Here is an 18939-nt window from a genome sequence, read left to right as displayed (position 1 = left end):
TACAAAATGAGAACCAACATAACAGAACTACTCCAACATGCTGCAACTATGAACTGGTTGCAGTTGATTAGCATCACAAAAACTGATATACTGCCTGAACCTTGACCCCCAAACTCCAAGAACTTGAAAAGGAGGCTTCAAGGATACAAAGCAGGACCAAGGAGAAAACTCAAACCATCTCTTACATTGATTATGATGGGCAAAAATCATATCTCAAACCCCAATGTCTCTCTGCCCAGCTTTAACCATAGCCCAGGGGTCTCAAACTCAAGTCCTCGAGGGCCACAGTTCTACAGTTTTTAGATGTGCCACAGATACAAAACATTGGAATGAAATGGCTTAATTACCTCCTACATGTGTAGATCAATTCTCCCAGCCTTGCTAATGACCTAATTATTCTATTCAGGTGTGGTGCAGCAGAGGCACATCTAAAAGTTGCAGGACTGCAGCCCTCAAGGACTGGAGTTTGAGACCCCTGATTATAGCCAGACAGAGATTTAAGAAGTACAGGGAAATGTAAATGAGGTGGATTGTTGTCATTCAGACCATATTACTTTGGTATATTGTCTCTGCTACTCGGATATTGAGCTGTTCATATGTCATGATAGTCATAAGACATACAGGTCTTTCGTCAGAGGCTTCTTCAGAATCGTTGCATGAATGACTGCTACTGGAGATCCTTCCTGCCCCTAGCATCACCATCCACGACTCGAAGATACTTGGATGCTATGAGTTACTACAACATGGATATCCCTTTAACACAAATAAAGTGTATTTGAATTGAATTGCGATCAAATTATCAAATAAAACAAACAGAATAGTCATTTTATTTTGAAAGACCGAGTCGTTTGCGTGACACAGTTCCCTTTCCGGAAATCAGAAGCGGCGGATGTTGACAGCGACGCCGCTTAGCTTTAACACTGGTGTCATAGTTTCACTTTGTTGTTGTCGTTGTCAAAAACATGGCATCATCTAACTCGTTCAAACTCAGATGCTCCATCCCGGGCCACGAGATGGACGTGAGGGGACTGGCGACCGCCATTTTTCCAGAGGGAGCTTTCGTGTCCGTGTCCAGAGACCGAACCGGAAGAGTTTGGGTACCGAACTCCAGGTAGCTAGCATTAGCATTTAACCTCCTACTTGCTAACTATGTTGCCAAGTTAACACTTTACGCCCCCTAACAAGTCATTTTAGGACAAAGGAATGCATCGAGACTTAAAAATGGCATTTAGAAGAAAACTTCCTCTCATAAGCATCCATGTTATCATCTTCTTTGTTCAGTAACGGTTAGCAAGGAAGCTAACATTCGCTGAAATTAGCTTTGTCATTCATTCCGCTGCACCTGTCTGTGGTCGGGGTAATGCCTGACAAGTTCGGCGTTTCAGTGGATGATCCCGAGTCTGAATAGTAGCTAATGGCAGATTTATAAAACTGACTTTAGTCGCCTGTTTTGGTCCATGAACATGCATTATTCTGGAGAGAGGAAAGATGGTGAATGTCATTTGGACTAATTCCCCCCGAAAGCTGTGTTAATAAAATAATAAGAATATAATTGTTGGGTTCCGAGCAACTTAAGAAATTTGTCCTAAAATTAGTTTTTATGTCTTGGCATACGAACAAAAATAGTCATCATCTAATATTCATGTAATGACAAATACTATTAGAGTGGTTATAAAGAGTTAAAGTATGTACGTATCTACAGGTATCGGCATAATGCCTCTAAAAGTAACTTTTCAATTTATCCGGCCTAGATATAGGATAGGCTTTCAAAGATATTGTTAATGTAGAAAGTTAAAGACTCAGATGAATGCCTGTGCGTTTTACTTAAGTTTAATAGCGTTGGTTTAACATTTCAGGCGTGGACACTGATGAAAATGCAGGATCTTGCAAAAATAATACCGGAACTCTTTTGTGAAAGATTTGAAACATGGTTTGTGGCTTTTTTCTGATGCACTTAAATAAAATCGAGGGGCACCAAATGTTTTCCTATCTTACCTAATTAGAAAGTGGAATCCGCCTGTGTGTCACTTAAATCTAGCTGTTCTGTGAAGGCCTCAGAGGTTTGATAGAGGGCATTTCTAAACAACCATCTTGAAGACCAAGGAATACAGCAGACAGCCAGGGATAACGTTGTGAATATTGTAAAGAAATATGAGAACCAGCTTATGTATTCATCCATGGGTAATCCCTTAGATAACTACTTGCTTACAGAATGAAGATGTATTATATTTATATGAGAAATATTTTAGCGGTTATTAGTTCTACAATCTGATTTATTTACAAATGATGTCTTTTTTTTTGTCACTTTCCTCTCAACAGCCCAGATATAGGATTCTCTGAGATGCATTGCATGTCTGGACACTCAAATTTTGTATCTTGCGTATGCGTCATTGCACCCAATGAAACGTACCCCCGAGGGCTGATTGCCACTGGTGGGAATGATAACAACATTTGTATTTTTACCCTGGACCGGCCGCAGCCCCTCTACACCCTGGAAGGTCACAAAAATACAGGTGCGTTTTCACTCATTTGTTTGCATCAAGAACGTTGACAATGCGTGTTGACTTCAAGTTTATAATATACTTTTTTTTTTTTTCTTTTCAGTTTGCACTTTGTCCTCTGGGAAATTTGGAACGCTTTTGAGTGGCTCCTGGGACACGACGGCCAAAGTCTGGCTCAACGAGAAGTGCATGATGACTTTGCAGGTATGCAAAGGTTTTGTTTTTTTTCCAAGTTTCGTTTTTCATTGAAGCACTGAAAACTCAGTCATTCATTGAAAATATTCAGAAAAACTGAATTGATTAAAGCTGATTTAGTGCTAAAAGAGATATTTTATGTCCTTCGAGCAAATGTGTTATTTTTAATTTCCTTTTGATTTGAATATTTTAAATTCTCCTATCTCTGATTAAGTCCTAATTATCATTGAGTGGCAGATCAGTTTTATCTGATCGAGCTGTTCAATATTTTTGTATTATTATTATTATATTAGATGACCTGAAAACAGCCTGTTGAAGGTTTGCTTTGAAAGTGAAAGCTCATCAGGTGCTGGCTGATCTCTCTACAGGGACACACTGCAGCTGTGTGGACAGTGATCATCCTACCTGAACAAGGCCTCATGCTTTCAGGATCAGCAGATAAGACCATAAAGCTTTGGAAGGCTGGCCGATGTGAGCAAACGTTTACAGGTGAGTCTTTTATCGAGCCATCTTCATCTTTGTTTTACTAGAAAGGGGCATTGTATATTTTTTTTCTTTTTATTTCACCTCAGAAGCATAGCTGAACATAAAGTTATATTAATAATTAAATTTTATAAGTAATTAGTGCCGCAGCTTTTTAATTTTCCAAATTTTTGTCTGTAAATGAAACATTTCCAAATTATTCTTAGGTTAATTTTCATTTTTTCTTTTGTTCGTGAGGACACAAATTTGGCTTTGCTACTGAATCCATTGTGGGGTTTTTTTAATAGCAAGTTAAATGTTAAAAACATAAAGCGTTTGTAACACTAACTTTCCAAACTGTTCCAGCTGAACCAAATAATGATAATGTAAGATAATCAAGGTTGAAATTGGGAATGTAGTTGATAAATCATTTTAAAAATGAAGGTTTTCAGAAAGCAACTTTTCTATTACGGGATATCACCAAACAATTTGAACTGCTGTTTCTTGTAAGTCTTTTTTTTTTAAGTATACTTAAAAGTGACGCATGGAACTACATTAATGAAAAGCACCACATATTAAAACGATTCCAAGTGATTATATTCGATGAGATGTTGTCTGAAAGACTGAAATAGCTTATTATTGCTTATTCATTTCTTGCATATTTTGTCAGGTTACAAACACAAAATTCAGTGTATTTTATTTTAATCATGTAACACAGCAACACAAACTGGTGCGTAACTGAGAAGTGGAAGAAAACTGAATAGTTTGGCGTGTGCATTGTGGGAGTGTAATGCTTATCAAAGCTTATGTGTTTCACTTTAGGACATGAGGACTGTGTAAGGGGACTGGCAGTCATCAGCAACACAGAGTTCTTATCCTGCAGCAATGACAAAAGTGTCCGAAGGTGGCAGGTGACTGGCGAATGCATACAGGTCTACTACAGTCACACCAACTACATCTACAGCCTTGCTGTCTTCCCCAATAGTCAAGGTTTGTTTACTATATCCATGTTTCCAAGATTTGGACCCATTCACGTGCAAACGTGATAGCCTGAATTATCATCTCAATTTGAGATTGTTTGGACTAAATTGGATTGTAAAAAGCTATGGTATACTAGGCGATTGCTTCATTTCTTCTAATCAAGTATGTGGCAACAGTAAAGAGGACCAACTTTTTTTTAAGAGGACCACACCTCCATCAGAACCAGGCTCAGAGTGAGAGATCGTCTGTCTCGACTAATGCCTGGTTCACACAGCAAGATAATTATTTAGATTTTTCATCCGTTTCTCATTTCTGATAAGGACGCTCCGATTGTCACAATGTCTCTAAAGATAATTTTATGAGATGTTTCTGCTATGTGTGGTGTGTTAAAAATTATCTGGTGTGAGAGTTCCCATCTGACGTCCGAATGTTTGTGAGTGAAATTTGTCAGTGTAGTATCTGCCGTGTGGCTTTACACAAACCTGTTACACCTATGATTTTATTTATTTTTATCTGTGGGGACTCAGGTTTTGAAAATCAAATCGAAAACTTTAAATCTTGTGATGTGAACACGAAGAACATAATGCAGTAATTCTGGATGAGGAATACTTTCTATGGGGTGGGGGGGATGGGGGGGGGGAACTAAAAAAGAACAGACCAAGTTATTGACATTAAATTTGTTGTCCCTTGCTTTGTCCAGAGACATGAAGCAGAGAAAACAGAAGCACAAAGCCAGGAGCACTTACTATGAAAATATGTCTTCTATCTGACACTAAATCTAATGCTGATGTGGTTTCGTCTCAGATTTTATAAGCACAGGAGAGGACAGATCGTTAAGGATATGGAGGCAAGGGGAGTGCTGCCAGACCATCCGTTTCCCGGCCCAGTCAGTCTGGTGCTGCTGTGTTCTACCCAATGGCGACATTGCTGTTGGTGCCAGGTAATGTTAATGGTGGCATCCAATCCACTCTGAATGTTTTTTTTTTAATACTTGCTCTTCTGTTTTATTTTCTGAAATGCTTCCTCTTTGCCCACAGCGATGGCATTATTCGCATTTTTACGGAAGCTGAGGACCGCATGGCGAGCGCCGAAGATCTACAGGCCTTTGAGGACGAGCTCTCCAAAGCCACCATAGACCCGAAGACGGGGGATCTTGGAGACATCAAACTGGAAGACCTTCCTGGAAGAGAACACCTAAACGAGCCCGGTAGGAATATTTTTATCAGATGGCATTGGTGCATATTTTTTTACCCATGTTAGATTAACATTAAATCTATTACAGGGAATCGCGACGGGCAGACGCGTTTGATCAAAGACGAACAGAAGGTGGAGGCGTACCAGTGGAGCGTCAGCGATGGCCGCTGGGTGAAAATCGGGGACGTGGTCGGCGGCTCCAACCAACAGACCTCTAAGAGCGTTGTGTATGAAGGAAAGGTAAGACGACAAGCAGAGCGCTGTGGAGAAGAACGCTGCACCAGAGCTCTGACTGACAAGTCGCCTTCTGGCCTCAGGAGTATGACTATGTCTTCACCATCGACGTGAACGAGGAAGGGCCGTCCATGAAGCTGCCTTACAACGTGACCGACGACCCCTGGCTGGTGGCGCACAACTTCCTGCAGAAAAATGACCTCAGCCCCATGTTCCTCGACCAAGTTGCTAATTTCATTATCGAGAACACTAAAGGACACGTGGTGGGTCCTGCTCAGATCGGTGGTGGCGATCCTTTCACAGGTGAGGCAGAACTGGATCTCAACTTCTGTGTCCCAGATTGAGAGTTTTATGTCTAATTTTGGACTTGTTAGCCAATTCCATTTTGTCTTCAATAACTACAAAATAGTAAGAAATAAGCGCCATGTTGTTTTTCTTTTTTCTCCTGTCCTAAATGATGCATTTCTTACATTAGAAGCATAGGTGACATCAAAAAACAGTTTTACAATTATTATAAAACAGAGACAAAACCATCATGGATCAGCCTTTTAGAAAGGGGACAACAATCTTTGTGTTTTCTCTAGAGAATGTAGATCTTTGCTTTTCCTATAAGTCAGGGTGTTTAAAGTGTGGCCACCAAACTGCAGTTCAAGAATGATACAAATTTAACCTGGTGGCTGATGCAAAAGAAAACTTTTTATTTGTGATTGGGGAAAAATTATTTAAAGATATTTTTATATATAATGGAAAATGTTAAGTACAACACAAAGTGTTTGTCTTTTTATGACTAAGCTTAAATAATACATACAACCACGCCTATCTAGAGACTTTGCTACATCCAAATCGACTCTTGGTTAATTTATTAAACGCGGCTAAATATAGCAAGTGTTGTGAAAGAAAAGTTTTGGATAAAAACAAAAACAAAATGAAACAACTTTATTGGCCTGATTTTAATTGTATGTTCTTCCCCTACAAGAACTTTTGACACAACGATTTTGGCACACTTGACCCAAAGTTTGGACACCCCTGCTCTAAGCAGAGGTTGTTCTAGACCATGGTCTGTCATTTTGACTGATGTGGCCAAAAAAGTAGGCTACACACATCCTACATAAAACTTTTCATTTTAGGAAATGACACCCTGAATCTGTTCTGGTCTTTCACATGAGGCCCATAGTACTGTACATGTTCACCTTCATGACTGAAATCTTACCTTTTAAATCGTTTGTGTATTTTTGTGGCAGGAGGATCTCGATATGTTCCTGGCTTATCTAACGACGACTCCGGCTTCGCCGCAGATCCTTTCACAGGTCAGAATGTTCACTGCCGGGCTTTTTCACATTATGAGCGTTACTGGTGAATATGGTTCCACTGCCTTATTTGTTCTACTCACAGGCGCTGGGCGTTACATCCCAGGGTCAAGTTCCAACGGCAGCGCTCCTTCAGGTGTGGCAGATCCATTTACTGGTGAGTTACTCCCTGGATTGACCATCTGGAAGATGAGAAACAAGGGAGCTAAGGAGGTCATAAACAATAACTAGATGTAAACCTTTTATTTTATATCCAGAAAATCTTTGAGGTTTTCCTTAATTTTAGTTTTTTGGCATAGAATGAATAAACCAAAACCTGCATTAGTCTTCTACACATCTTCACCTCTGACCTGTCTGATGCGTTTTCTTTGGTTTTCATGATTTTTTTTTTCTTTACTAACTTTTCTTCTCTAACAAACCTCTGAGACTTTCACAAAACACTCAGATTCATACTGAGATTGAATTGTGAAGTAAATACAATCTTGCAGACTTCTGCAGAAAATTTGTTTTTTCATAAATGGATTTTATCCAGGGGTTTTAGTGAAAAGGTTGTTGAATTCACACCAAACTTTTCAGGCCTTTTATTTGTAAAAGAAAAAAAAAGTTTGTCATTTGTTTGTTGGCTCTGTTACCTTGTTGGAAAAGCTTGCAGACCCATGAGAAACCATGTTGCACAAACTGTTTCCTAGCCTCAGTAATCTAAATGTAATTCAGCTTTAGCATAACAGGACAAATCAGAAAACTGCTTTCAGAGTTGGATTTTGCACTTACTGGATCCGACTCTCCGCTCTGCAGGAAAAGGCGCGTACTCCTCAGCAGCCCAGAGACAGACCTCAACTAACATCTACTTTCCTAAAACTGACGGCGTGACCTTTGAGCAAGCCAATGCCCCTCAGATTATCGGTGAGTTGCCTGAATGCAGATGTGAACATTTTGTCGCTGTTCTTGTTGCCATTTGTCGAGTCAAAACCTAAATTACAGCTGACATTGGTATTTTAAAGTATTCTAAAGTTGGTATTTTAGAAATTTAAACACATTTTTAACTTGCAAGCTAATATTCCTTATGTTTTTGTTTTTGTGCAGGTGAAATATTGCATGCACTACTCAGTTTTTAGCTTATTTCATGTTTAACCTGTAATCTTATAAAGGCAGAGAGATGAGTTTCAAGATGAAAATTGACTAAATAAATCTTCAGTCCTGAAAAATCACGTTTTGTTTCATAGGGGAAATGATGTCCCTTGATGTTGTTGTTTTGCTGTTTCCAAAGCCAAGCTAAAGGAGCTGAATGAAGGGGCCCCTCGGGAGCACAAGCTCTCTGACGACACCATGGAAAGCCTTGAGCAGCTGCTGCTGGCGGTGTGTGGGGCGAACTCACCTGAACCTCCTCCTACCATTCAGCAGATCAGCCTCCTCTGGAAGGTCTCGCATTGGCCTGAAGGTAAAAAGTCATCTTTTTTTTTTCTAGTTTGTAGGAATTATTTTGAATATTGTTCCCTTTTCATTTATTTTCCATCACAACAAAACAAAACAAAAAAACTCTATTCTACTTTGTTTTTCTTTTTTTTTGTGGATTGTAGATATTGTGTTCCCTGTCCTGGACATCTTGAGGCTTGCGGTGCGCCACCCGCAGGTTAACGAGAGCCTCTGCGGCGAGGCAGAAGGCGTCCAGCTGTGCAACCACCTGCTGAGCCTGATGAGGCCTGAGGGTCGCCCCGCCAACCAGCTGCTGGCGCTGCGCACCCTGTGCAACAGCTTCAGCGGCAGACACGGCCGAGCTCTCCTCGTGTCGCAGCGCGAAGCCGTGCTGTCGCGTGCCGCTGACCTGGCCGCCGTCTACAACAAGAACATCCACATCGCGCTGGCGACTTTGGTGCTGAACTACGCCGGCTGCTTTCACGTTCAGCCCGACCTGGACGCCAAGGCTCAGTGTCTGTCCGTGGCCAGCAGGGCCCTGGAGACGGTACAAGACAAGGAGGCTATATTTAGGCTGCTTGTTGCCTTGGGAACCACGGTGGCCTCGGACCAGACGGCCCAGGACTTGGCGCGCTCCCTGGGCGTCGGCTCTCAGATTTCCAAGTATTCCACAGTGTCGGAGCCGTCGAAGCTGGGCGAGTGTTGCCAGCTGGTTTTAAAAGAACTACAATGATGAGAAGAATTAGATATAAGAGGAGCGCTACTTTCCGATACTCTGTTCTCCTTATACAGTCTGATTGAGATGGAAATGCTACACTTGTATGGCCTGCAATAAAAAGAGCAAACTTTCTTTATACATTTAGTCTGTGTTTTATTCATACAGCCTGCCATCTGTTTTTATTTATAAAAGAAATATAATGATATATTTTATAAAGTTCCAATGTATTGTAAGCCACTTCCATTATCCTGTTACACTTTAACTTTGACCACACTTGCAGGAAGTGCAAGGAAAATACAGATTCATATTGGAGCCAAAGTCCTCCGAGTCATCTCAGTGTTGACATTTCTGCCCTTTGTCACCGTCTTCTTTTATAGTACATTACACCACTGTGTGTGGAGTGGGGGATGGAAATGTCTGGGACTGAGGTGTTCTCTTTTTTTAAATGAGATTGTTTATACAGTCTTGGGGAGTGGAGAGATTGTGTGAGGAATGCACAAAAGATGTGATGTTTTCTTTGAAAGTAGAAGTATGGAGAGAATGTTTGAAGTTGCTCTGTGTGTTGGTGAATCAGAACACGATGGGTGCCTGGAGAGGTACAGAAACTGTAAGAATTAGTGTCAGAATTACACTGGTGCTTTTGTTAAAAAAAATTGTTTTCAATACTGAATTATTATATTCAGAATAAAGGTTTGAGTTATACACAATTTTATTGTGAAATTATCCCAGTGAAGTATAAATTACGTTTTTATACTTAAAAGAAAGAAAAGTGGATGCTTTTATTTTAGAGACATTAAGAAGCAGAATATGTATTCTGACTTTAATATAATACTGGACTTTATCTCAAAATTCAGACTTTAACTCAGAATTCTGATGTAAATCTTTTCTCGGAATTAAGTGTCAGAAATGACAAAATGACACACTTTTTTTAAAAGAAAAAAAAACACGCTAATTGTCTTCAGTACCGAATTATTATTTCAAAAACATTTTCATTTGTTCACGTTTTCTAAATGTTCACATTTTCCAAATGAAGACGTGAATGAAATATAAAATCAATACAATTTCTATTTGTACTAAGGCGGGGGTGGGAAAATTAGATGTGTGGCGTATACGATGTAGATATATATTTCACACCCGAATGTATGCTCTTATTGTGAAGGGAAGAAGGTGAGGTGAGAAGACACCAACGGTTGTACAGTACTACGTTCTGATTTTGGTTTGGATTGGAAGACAGAGAGAATAAAACAAGACTCAAATAATATTTCCGTCTTTTTCTGCCGACTTCCACAGATGCTTTTATTTTACAAGCTCTTCCACCACCGGATGCGCTTTCAAACAACATCCGGGTAATGATTGGAAAAATTGGCGGTTTGTGTTCGTGCTGCTGTCCTGTTCCTATTTCTGACCGAGAAAGATTGGAACAGATGGCCTTCTAGACGTTGTTTTCAGAGGTTGTGAATGCTACCGGGGCAAAAGTTGATAGTGTGCTGGGTTTTATTGTCATTTCGAGTGGATTAAATGTTGTTTTTTTAACCTCACTTTTAACAGAGAGTAAACGCTGAAGTCATAGTTAGCTAACACGGTAGCTAGCCGTGGCTTGTGGGTGCTTAGAGAAGTCAAAGCAGATTGCTCCAGCTCCGAGCCATGGCCAACTCGACCCCAATGCAGAAGAAAAACGGACACTATCTGTGGTTTGCTCTTCTCGGTTTGGGATTTCAGCCAGTCAACATCAAACATCTCAACCTTGGACCGTAAGTTTATTATTTTTGGTTGATGAGAACCAGGACGCTTAAAGTCGTTGATTTTGCTCAGGTTAAACTTAGGCTAAAGCTGAGCACATTGCTTAAAGATTCTCTAAAACATATTTTATGGTGTGCATGGTTTGAAATAGACCTTGTGATTCCTGAAAACTCAAAATACAACATACAAACGTTTTTGTTTTTTGTTGTTGTTGTATGTTGACAACTTTCGGTGGAGCCCTGTTTAAAACGTTGATCGTGGTTTTTGTGTTTTTGACAAATTTGTCACTCTTGATGCAACTTCGAGTTTAACTCATAAAAACTACCTTCGATTTCAAACTAGTCACTGATTAAATAATTTCTTCAAAAACAGAAACAACTGTGTACGTCCTGAAAAGGATGCTAACTGTCATCTTTAATGTTTCTGGTCGTGTTTACTGTCCTGTTACGGCGAGCAGGAATATGTTCAACAAACCGAACAAAGAGGCCTTCTACTTGGTAACCCGTTTCCTGTTGGAGAAACTCAATCCTGTTCGCTTTCATGAATCGTACAGGTAAAGGTAGGATATGTGATCAGTTATTGATGCTCAATAAAAATTTGGTAATATAGACGATGTACTTTGTTTTAGGCACTGCTGGCCTGTTGTGAATCACAAAGCGGATACCGAGTTCCGGAAGGTTACTTGTACCTGGCTGCGGGAAATCATGGTAAAATCTATAGTTTACATAATATTATATATGAATTCTAATGTTAAAACATTTAAAAAGGAGGAGAAAACAACTTACAATGAATTCTACTTAAAACATTTTTTCTAAAAGTTTAATTTAGTTATTTTTAGTTCAGCCTTACTTCCTTTAATTTTTGTCACTGACAATTGGAAGCTACATTAGCTTACAGCCCTTGTTTAAAATGTTTCTTTCCCACTGGAAAACCAATATACTTTTAATTCTCAGTGTAATGATTCTTCAAAGCTTTTTGACTTTTTCTTTTTAAACTGGTGGCTGCAGACGAAGCAAACTTTGTCGAGCCCCATCCATCCAGTTTCTTGAGAAAGAGCTCATCCAGTTTGAGCTTTATCACATTTTGTTTTGCATGAAGCGTTCTCATGGGTGCAAATTAGATATTTACCCTGAATATTTCATCAAACCTCAAAAATCATGTGTTAATTTCAAATTTCCTGCTAGTTGGCCTGAACACAACGCAGGACGGGGATAAAAATGAAGTGATTTCCTTGTTCACATGCTTTGCTCCTTGTGATTTGCTCCAGGATGAAATGGCCAACGCTGGATCTAAAGTGGTGATGTCATTGTTTCTGTCCCCTGGTGGTCCCAAGTTTGTCAGCTTGATGCTTTATTTGGCCACCCATGTGATGCAGCAGGACATGAAAACGTTTGTCACAGGTAGAGCTTTTGGAGAACTCCATCATTAATTAGCCTACTCTCTGCAGCTTGTGGTTTTCCTTCCATTAGAACTTTAACTTCCTGTCTCGTTGTGGTCAGATAAGAGTTGGGCTCCTGAGGCTGCAGCCATGCCTGCATCCACCCCACATATAGCAGTGGAAAGGCTGAATCTCGTGCGCAGCAGGTTTTTGAAAGCCGCAGTGGATCAGGATCGTTTTCTCCATGACTACCAAAGACGAGCTCAGTAAGTCGTTCAACCTCGCAGCAGAGAGGTTTTGTCTTTTTTCTCATTTCCCTGTTTTTTGTTTTATTTTTTCTTTAAATTTGATTAGTTTTACTTTCTGTTTCTTGTCTCACCTGTTCAACATAATTTAATCAGGTGGAGGTCACTGTGTAGCAGCTGGAGCTATTTTCAATCAGCGAACTCCACCCACATACTTTTTTTTAACAGCAGCCTTTTCCATTCACCATCAACAGGCATTGGAAAACAGGAAAATCTCTTCCTTGATTGTCTTTCAACTGTTTTATTTGGATTTAAAGCTTTGACTTGCACTATCTATGCAAGATATTATTTACTGTGTTGTTTTTATGCATATCTTCTATTTCTGTTTTAAATTTTAGGGCCGTGGTTAAGTCCATGAGAGACCTCAAAGTGGATGGTTCCAAGTACGATCAGCTCTTAAAGTAGGTTGAATTTGTTTCCTTGAAGTTTCTGCTAGTTCTTCATCACATTAACGAGGGTTTTCTTTCTCTCAGGCGTCACGTTACTGAAGCTCCCTGGGATGCGGATTCCTTCTCTGAGAAGATTAAAAAGGTACGGGATTTTTTTTCACAACTGAAGCATGTTGTAGATTCTGCCTTTCTAAATCGGAGCATAATGTTGCCAGGCGTAAAGAGGTGCAGTGATTATTTAAAAACGACAACAAAAAAACTTTCCATAAATGGCTCTGAATTTTTATTTTTTTTTATGTATATCCTAATGTCTTGTCTACTTTCACGCCAGCTTAAATTTATCACCTTTTATGTCTGAAGTATATTTTTAGAATTTTGATGTCATTCTGGTGTTTCCTCATCTGTAAATGATTGCATGAATAAATCTGAGAATTTCAGTGATTTGTACATTTATTTTAAATTCTTTATAAAACTCTGTTGCGTTTGACTTTGTGAAAAGTTGAACTAAAGCTCCACCTGCCCTCCTTTTTTCCCTGTAAGGTTCGTTCTTTGTGGTCAGCCATCGAAGGAATGCTCTCTGCTATCAAGGAGCAGCAGACGGCAGTGGAAAGCGTTTTGAAAGGAGATGTGGACCAGTACGTCCTAGATGGGACAAACCGAGTCCTCAAGCTTCCTCGTTGTTTGCTGGACAGAATCGAGCGTCTTCCACAGCAGGTGAGAATCGGAGTAAATGGCTGGATTTGTGTTTGTTAGTATTAGCATCATGATGCAGCCTTTATGCCGTTCAAGAACCTTCTTGAACGGCAAGAAGGTTCAAGAAGCTTCTTCAAGTTTGCAAATTCACTCTGGGATGAATACCTTAATTTTTGATGTAATTTTCATCATTACATTAGGAGGAAACTGGCTGGGTTACTGGGAGGTTTTGCTACAGAAGGAACCAGAGCACATTTAATGGTTCTTTTAAAGGGAAAATGACTGGGAGCATACCACCATGATTACAATTTTTTTTCTTTTTTTAATATTATGGAAAATTACAGATGACAGTACTTATTTTCCAGAACTTTTATTTCATTCATCCCTTCTGGGAGTCGACCTGAATTCAAAGTCCAACTAAATACAAGATGGTGGTTCTGGTTGGGCTGGCATCACTGAACTACTGAAGAAATACAGATTTTCCAAAAATCTTCAGAACAGAAAATTCAATTTGATGGAAACTGATTTATCTACTACTTGTAAGTGTGTGTAAAACTTCGCACTTAAATTAATCTGACTTCTTAAACGGCATCAGTCTTGTTGACTGTAATTTTAAAACTTATGTGCTTACAGTTCCAGTATTACAGTATTATCAGATTGGTTTCATCCTCTGTTCTACTGGGGACTATTCTTGTAATATTGTGTAAAAGTGCTCCAATCTAAAAAAATCTCTGCCTCCCAGTTAATTTCAGGCAGTGTGTATGAGGCGGGCCAGCTGAACCTCCTGTGTGTGATGGAGCTGTTGAATCACGCGCTGCAGCTCCTGAAGGAGGAGCGGAGTCGGGTCTCTCCTGCTGCAGAGCCCCCGCCCGCTGCGCGCCGCCTTCAGGAACATTTCCACCAGATGTCCCGGGTGCTGCAGGACCTGCACCTCATCAGGTCAGCACTGCTAACTCAATTGGAAAGCACTTAAGTCAGCTTCTGTTTTTAAAGTGCTCTATAAAAGTCCATCCATCCATTTTCTTTGTAATGGGGTCGGGAGGGTTGCCGGTGCCTATCTCAAGCTACGTTCCGGGCGAGAGGCGGGGTACACCCTGGATAGGTCGCCAGTCTGTCGCAGGGCAACACAGAGACATACAGGACAAACAACACACACCTAGGGAGAATTTAGAGAGACCAATTAACCTGACAGTCATGTTTTTGGACTGTGGGAGGAAGCCGGAGTACCCGGAGAGAACCCACGCATGCACAGGGAGAACATGCAGAAAGACCCCGGCCGGGAATCGAACCCAGGACCTTCTTGCTGCAAGGCAACAGTACTACCAACTGCGCCACTGCCCATCTCTATAAAAGTCACAGAAGTTTATTTATTTGTATATTCTTCTTCTGTATCTGAAAGCTGGGCATTCTGCTGTGTTATTTTTTCAGGCAGAAACTTTCCAAAGAGGAAATTCCAGAAGTCAGGAGTGCCATCGCAGAGCTTCAGGCCGAATGGGACCAGAGGTGGATGCAAACTCTGAAAGAAAAACCCCTCGTGTCTTTCCTGAATGAAGATCCTGTGAGTTGACCCTCCAAACTCTGAGAGGATTAATTTAGCATTTTATCCAGTTCCACTCACCCTGAAGCTGGATCTTTGTTTTTTCTTTTAGGCTCTCTGTTTCCTTTCACCGACGGCTCCGTTGTCTTTTGAACCGGCTCCTGAGGCTTCTTATAGCCATTGCGTCTTTTATCAGTTTCCTGCAAAATTTCTTGGTGAGCAGAGTTGGAATACTTCAAATCAGTTTCATGCTTTCATTGTAATTTTTTAAAAAAGTTTTTAATTGCTTGATTTCAGAAGACAAACCTGCAGAGATCGATTCGACGGAAGATGTGAAAACGCGTCTTGACATCAGAAGGTAAGCCGGCTGAGCGACTGCTGATGGGAGGCAGATACCTGGACAGACCCAAGCAGTGGTCTGTCCGTCACTAGCCCTCCCCAGAGCATCCTTGCTTTCTGATGACCGCGGCGAATTGAGAGAAATCGCCACGGACAGATACGGAGCAGACACTTTGACATGTTTGTTTAAATGTAATCATTCCTAATGCCTTCATTAGGTTTGTTAGAGGAAAGCTATCAGGTGGAGCCATTTCCATCAGTAGCTCTAGTGTATTGTTTGTTGCTCAGTTGGAAAGCCTTTTTTTTTCTTCTTGGCTTTTAGAAGCATGCACGTCTTGAAATGTTGTGATTCTGTAAAATGCCATAAATTTTAAACTTTTTCCACATTTAACTGTGGTAAACTGGCAGATTTCTTTAATTTTGGGAAATCTGCCCATAGTTGAATGAGAAATGTTCTTATTTCAGACAACAGAAAAGGTAATGTCCAAATTTGGCAGATCAGTCTTTGTAAATATTGAAGACTCGTTTTTAATGTGGTTCACAATATTCTGCTCAACTAAAAACTTATTAAACAAACTGAACATGTGCTGCTTCCAGAATTGTCCACACCCTTCAACTAGCACCTTAAACATTATGTATTGAAGACAATGAAAATGTATAACTTTATAATTGCTCTCTAACTGCCTCATTGGACCAGCTTAACTTTACCTGAGCTGGAATGCATGATTTAAGGAAATTGAGGTAATTCTTGAGCACAGTATATTTAAAATTATTCCTTTTTTTAGTCCAACTGTGTCTGGTTCCTCTGAACGTCCTGTCATCCCTCAAGTATCGAGGGCAAACGCGTCTCTGGATTGGCTTTTTGACACTCCTGCATCACCGCCTCAAAAACCTTCAGCTGTCCCGCCGCCGCCTCCGGTAAGTGCTGCTTAAAAATCCAATTGTATTGGATTTGCTCTGTGTGTTTTCATTATGTCTTTAATTATTCACGTAAGGCCAACATTTGCAAGACAACCCATCAGAAGGTGACGCCACTGAAGACAAAAACTGAGATTTTAGACTTGGAGCATGAAAACCTGGCTGATCAGGTATGTTGATGGCTGCTCTCAGAAATGATTACGAAATCGTTTTTTTAGTAATGCTGTACAATCGTTTCTCATCAGTTTGCAGATGCTGTAACTACGACCAGTCCTCCTGAGGCTGGAGTGAGGGGCTTGGAGGGTCTCCTCGGCAACCTTCAGAGGGATCCCTTCACTGCTAGGACACAGCTGCCGCGCACACCGGAGAGCTTAAGTGAGTTAAAACGTCTCTACTCCTCCTGATCTCTGCTTGCAATATAAAATGTTAAAGAGTTCCATGTATTCGCCTGGGACTTGTGTGACAAACCAATATAAAGTAGGGAAATTGATACTTTAAAAGTCTTAACAAATTTAGTTTTAAGTCTGGACTTTGACTAGACCAGGGGCCTGCAACCTATGGTTCCAGAACCACAGGTGATTCCGTCACTTCTTACGAAATAGGAAAATGGGTTTTTGATTTGATATCCAACAAGAAACTGGCGTTTTTCCGTGGGTACCTATGCAAAATCTGCTTTTAATATCAACAATGACATAAAAGTAACTCACTTTGTACTATGCTGACCTATCAAAGGCTCGCATCATTATAATCAAGTTTTTTGTTTTGTTTTTAGAATTTCTTGTGTAATCTTTCTAAAACCTGAAAATTGAGTCACTTTAGTTTAATTCGTATTAATTTTTATGCAGTACATATTTAGATTTTTTATTTTTTGCACCTCTAGGTGAGTTTGATTTTGTAGGTTTGGGGGCAAAAAGTGGCTCTTTAAATGGAAAAGCTTTCTGACCCTTGGACTAGGCCATTCTAATGCATGAATATGCTTTAAAACAAACTATTCTATAGTTTGGGTCACTGTCAGCTGAACCTCTGCCTCAGGTCTTGGACTGTCAGAAACAGATTCTTGACTTTGTCCCTGCTAAAGGAAGGCTATCCACAGCATGATGCTGCCACCTCCTATGGTTCATTCACTGTCATGAAATCTTGTCGCATGGCAAACTGTCTTCATAAGATGTCCTCTTTAAATATTTAAGCAAATATTTTTCTTTGTACTTAATTTTTTTGAAGTAATGGATGTGAAAAGCTCCTGGAGAAAAGCCGTTGAAGAGGACGAAGCTAAAAAAGCATACTGGTCGGCCGAGCTGCAGGACAGCATAACGGACCGACTCAGTCCTGTCGGCCGGCTGCAGGACGCCATCCCCGACGCTTCCGCCCAGACGCTCGCAGACCAGAGCAGCTCCTCTTTCTGCAAACAGCTCGTCTTCCCAAAGTCTCCTCCCCTCTGGGACACCTTGAGCACCGAGGCCCACGACAGCCCGAGCGGCACCGGCAGCAGCGCCGTTCAGTTCAGCCTCGACTACGAAACCCTGCCTGAAATGCCAAGCTGCGACAGTCTGGACCTCGAGGACGAAGCTGTGGCTCTGACGAGCGAGGAAGACGAAGAGGTGCTCGTCCCCACCTTAAAGGCGACGCTAAAGCAGACCTTACTGACCTCACCAGATTACAAGACATCTCGTGTGGAGGACAGCTGGCTGGCTGAACCTGCAGCATCAGAAGGGAAACGCAACAAGGTGTTTTCTCTGGACTCGCCGGATTCACCGCCAACGAAGCAAGAATACAGCCTGCCGACTCTGATCACCTTCTCCCCGATAGATGACATGAAATGTTAGCTGCATTTAAGAGAAACCTCCCTCTCTTTAAAAGTTTGGACTCTTTATTCTAATTTGTGTTGCACTTGAAATATGTAAGAAATGTATATTACTGTAAAAAATTAAACATCTGTTGCACTCTGGCTTGGCTCTAATTTGGGCTGAGTGAATATTTCATGAACTGGTTCAATAAACAGATTTGTTGATTTTTAACTTCTAATCTTTCTCATCCTAAGTAGCTCAATGTGGAGGAAAATGTGAATAAAGTGAACTTTGCAAATTTAAAACTTGTGTTGGCTTGTGTTGAACTAACTTCTGAGAACGTTGAAGCTTTGCAAAAAAAAAAGAAAATCTTATTGAACTGAAGTTCATTTTGGTTGGGAGGCTGAAACACCTGAGAGTGAAGGCCTGAATATTTTCATACCAACTCTTAAATTTGAATTAAAGTTAAAAAAGGCAACTTTAAGAATCCGTGATACTTGTTCCTCTTGTAGTTCCACAATTTGGAAGATGGGGGCGTGAGAAGCTGCAGAAACAAGGTGGCATATTAGAAAGTCAAGGTGGCGCAAAAACCCGAGAGAAAACAGGAAGTCTATATTACCCATTCGTCTCGCCTTTGATGTGAACTTTAAGCGAAAGTTACTGCTACTTTGTAAATTAATAGCGTCCCATTTGCCACATGCGAGATGAAACGCAACTGAATTTTTACAGTTTTTGGACTGGCTGTTTAAATGAGTATAAAGGATATTTCTCTAAAACGCTACAAATTTGGGAATATATCCTTGTCCCACAGTGGGGAAGTTTGGATGTGACAGCAGGAAAGCGACAATCAA

At 40.6% G+C, this 18939-nt stretch overlaps 2 protein-coding genes and 1 non-coding gene across 3 annotated transcripts; all 3 read left to right on the top strand.

Moving 5' to 3' along the window:
• The first annotated feature begins 860 nt into the window (after positions 1-860).
• plaa (phospholipase A2 activating protein) lies at positions 861-9141 on the top strand. The gene is made up of 14 exons (XM_005799585.2): positions 861-1111; positions 2320-2513; positions 2605-2705; positions 3065-3185; positions 3981-4148; positions 4944-5079; positions 5177-5346; positions 5422-5573; positions 5651-5870; positions 6809-6874; positions 6960-7031; positions 7670-7777; positions 8142-8312; positions 8452-9141. The coding sequence occupies exons 1-14, from the start codon at positions 963-965 to the stop codon at positions 9018-9020; spliced, it is 2397 nt and encodes a 798-aa protein (XP_005799642.1). The 5' UTR covers positions 861-962; the 3' UTR covers positions 9021-9141.
• Positions 9142-10339: 1198 nt separating this feature from the next.
• On the top strand, positions 10340-18385 carry haus6 (HAUS augmin like complex subunit 6). Its single transcript, XM_023345774.1, has 16 exons — positions 10340-10756; positions 11203-11298; positions 11374-11452; positions 12013-12145; positions 12245-12389; positions 12767-12829; positions 12902-12959; positions 13358-13531; positions 14253-14449; positions 14939-15068; positions 15160-15262; positions 15345-15405; positions 16172-16304; positions 16382-16474; positions 16550-16679; positions 17526-18385. The coding sequence occupies exons 1-16, from the start codon at positions 10650-10652 to the stop codon at positions 18125-18127; spliced, it is 2304 nt and encodes a 767-aa protein (XP_023201542.1). The 5' UTR covers positions 10340-10649; the 3' UTR covers positions 18128-18385.
• Positions 15430-15560, top strand: LOC111611277. The gene has a single exon (XR_002753978.1).
• Positions 18386-18939: the final 554 nt, after the last annotated feature.

This window comes from Xiphophorus maculatus, chromosome 14 (assembly GCF_002775205.1).
Source record: "Xiphophorus maculatus strain JP 163 A chromosome 14, X_maculatus-5.0-male, whole genome shotgun sequence".
NCBI lineage: Eukaryota > Metazoa > Chordata > Actinopteri > Cyprinodontiformes > Poeciliidae > Xiphophorus > Xiphophorus maculatus.
This window is presented reverse-complemented; position numbering and strand designations above follow the sequence as displayed.